Raw genomic sequence first — 2,894 nt, 5'->3', positions numbered from 1 at the left:
CTTTCTTCCCCTCAACTCCCAACTTCCAACATCCCACTTCTTCAATAATCCTCCAATACCAATGGAATTGGAGGTGGACCCAATTTTTGTTTTTTACTTCTAGTTTACATAGATAAATATGGAGTCTATGCAAATGAAAATGGAAAGACCTTCGGGACTCTTAAGCTTTCTTGAACGTAATCGCATATACTCCCATATGGGTCACTTATAATAGTCAATATAAACCCCGCCCTGTCCCAATCAACCAGATTTTGAATAATGGACCAAAAAATAGAGTCTCTTTTTTACTTTCTTCTTTTTCCAAAGTACTCCTATGGTGGTTGAGCGATCTATCCCCTCATGGAACTACTCTCCATTAATTCAAGTCTATCATCCCAACCTTTTTTTTTTTTTTTTTTTCCAGTTGATATTCTAATAAGCTGTCCTGTGCTTGCGTTCCAATATTGTTCAGCTTCAATTCTCTCTCTCTTGCTGTCTCTCTCTCATCCAACCAACTGTTCCAATTCGTGTAGCCCTGTAGGCCTAATTGCTTTTAATTCATTACGATTTCCTTTTTGGACGGAAATTACTTATTTATTATATTATATAGTTCAGCTTCTCATAGTCTTGTTGTTTATATAAGTAAACTACAGAACGCCATTTCTTGTTCAAGCACCCAAAATCACTTAGAGAGATCACATATTCACACGACAGAAAAAAAGAGTCAGAGAAGGAAACCAAAAAAAAATATGGAAAGTAGCATAGAGATGGATAAGGAGAGATTAACGGCGGAAATGGCCTTTAAAGACTCGTCTTCCGCCGTTATCAAAATCCGGCAACGCTTGCCGGATTTCTTACAATCCGTGAAGCTCAAGTACGTGAAATTAGGGTATGGGTATTCATGTAACCCTGCCACTATTTTCATGTTCCTTCTAATTGTTCCTCTACTGGTATCCATAGGGTTTCAGCTCACCGGTCTAGAACTGGACCGGGTGTCTGAGTTATGGAGAACCCGGGCGGTTTGGTTGGATGATGTCAATGCAGCCACAAGACTAGCTGGTTCAGCCTTTTTTGTCATCCTCTTAGGCCTCTACTGGGCCAAGCGGTCTAGACCGGTTTATCTCGTGGACTTTGCGTGTTATAAACCGGACGATGAAAGAAAAGTAACCCGGGAATTCTTCTTGAAGATCTCTGAAGACACAGGTGCATTCGAAGAAGACACTCTTCACTTTCAGAGACGAATAACGACCCGGTCCGGTTTAGGCGACGAGACATACTTGCCTAGAGGAATCACTTCCAGCCCACCAAACTTATGCATGGAAGAGGCAAGGTCCGAGGCTGAGGCTGTTATGTTTGGTGCATTGGATGCGCTTTTTCAACAAACTGGGGTTAACCCAAAAGAGATTGGCATTGTTATTGTCAATTGCAGCTTGTTCAATCCAACCCCATCTTTGTCTTCCATGATTGTCAACCACTACAAGCTCCGCACCGACATAAAGAGTTTCAACCTAGGCGGTATGGGCTGCAGTGCGGGACTTATTTCAATCGACCTAGCCAAAGACCTTTTGAATGCAAATCCTAACACGTATGCTATAGTGGTAAGCACAGAAAACATAACTTTGAATTGGTATTTTGGCAATGACCGGTCTATGTTGTTGTCGAATTGCATATTCCGCATGGGTGGTGCGGCTGTACTGTTGTCGAACCGAGCAAGAGATCGTAGCCGATCCAAGTATCAATTGGTCCACACGGTTCGGACCCATAAAGGGTCAGATGACAAGAACTACAACTGTGTGTACCAGAGAGAAGATGATAAAGGTACAATTGGGGTGTCACTAGCTCGAGAGTTAATGGCAGTGGCAGGTGACGCATTGAAAACAAACATAACAACTTTGGGTCCCTTGGTTTTGCCAATATGGGAGCAATTAATGTTCTTTGTAACGCTAGTGAGAAAGAAGGTTTTGAAAGCCAAAGTGAAGCCATATATACCGAATTTCAAGCTTGCATTCGAGCACTTTTGTATACACGCAGGAGGGAGAGCGGTTTTGGAAGAGTTGCAGAAGAATTTGCAGCTTACTGATTGGCATATGGAGCCCTCTAGGATGACTTTGCATCGATTTGGTAACACTTCGAGTAGTTCTTTGTGGTATGAATTGGCTTATACGGAGGCTAAGGCTCGGGTTTCCCGGGGCGATCGGGTCTGGCAGATTGCTTTCGGGTCGGGTTTTAAATGTAATAGTGCAGTTTGGAGGGCGCTTAGGGAGATTCCGGTACCCACTCAGGACTGCCGGGCTAACCCATGGGTTGATTCAATTGATAGGTACCCGGTTAAGGTTCCACTTGCATAGTATTTGCTTTAGTTGGTTGGGTATACGGTGTCAACTGTCTAAATTGAAGAGGATCTTCAATTTCTATCTCGATCTGTGGCTTTTTTGTTATTGTTTTTTTTTTTTTTTTTTCCTTATCCTCATTTACCTTCATATGCTACAAGTGTACACAACAATGAGGGATTCTTAATACAGGACTTTCGCATGCCATGTACACACTTTAGTGGTTAGTGTTATATAATGCAAATAATATTGCTTGGTGATTAGAGGTAAGTCCACCTCAAAATGTTTTTTTTTTTAATGAAATGTTAATGGGAGATAATAGTTTTTATTTTTATTTTTATTTTTTATTATTCCATAGTTACAGCAATGAAAAAAAAAAGATTTGAACCATAATATTCTAAGAGCAAGTTATGCCACTAAGTTAAAAGGTTACTTGATTGAGTTGATTCCATCAATATAAACAAGAAACAAAGTAAATTTAGAGTTTGTTTGAGAACAATTTATTTAACTGAAATTGAAATTTTTTTGCAGAAAGTGCTGTAAATAAAGCTAAAAGGTAGCTGAAAATAGTACAATGAGACCCAT

The 2,894-nt window shown here is 40.3% G+C and overlaps 1 protein-coding gene across 1 annotated transcript; it reads left to right on the top strand.

The window, feature by feature from the left end:
* The first annotated feature begins 486 nt into the window (after window positions 1–486).
* On the top strand, window positions 487–2,643 carry LOC112041029 (3-ketoacyl-CoA synthase 1). Its single transcript, XM_024073943.2, has one exon. The coding sequence runs from the start codon at window positions 729–731 to the stop codon at window positions 2,325–2,327; it is 1,599 nt and encodes a 532-aa protein (XP_023929711.2). The 5' UTR covers window positions 487–728; the 3' UTR covers window positions 2,328–2,643.
* Window positions 2,644–2,894: the final 251 nt, after the last annotated feature.

This window comes from Quercus suber, unplaced genomic scaffold (genome assembly GCF_002906115.3).
Source record: "Quercus suber isolate HL8 unplaced genomic scaffold, Cork oak 2.0 scaffold_507, whole genome shotgun sequence".
Taxonomy (NCBI): domain Eukaryota; kingdom Viridiplantae; phylum Streptophyta; class Magnoliopsida; order Fagales; family Fagaceae; genus Quercus; species Quercus suber.
This window is presented reverse-complemented; position numbering and strand designations above follow the sequence as displayed.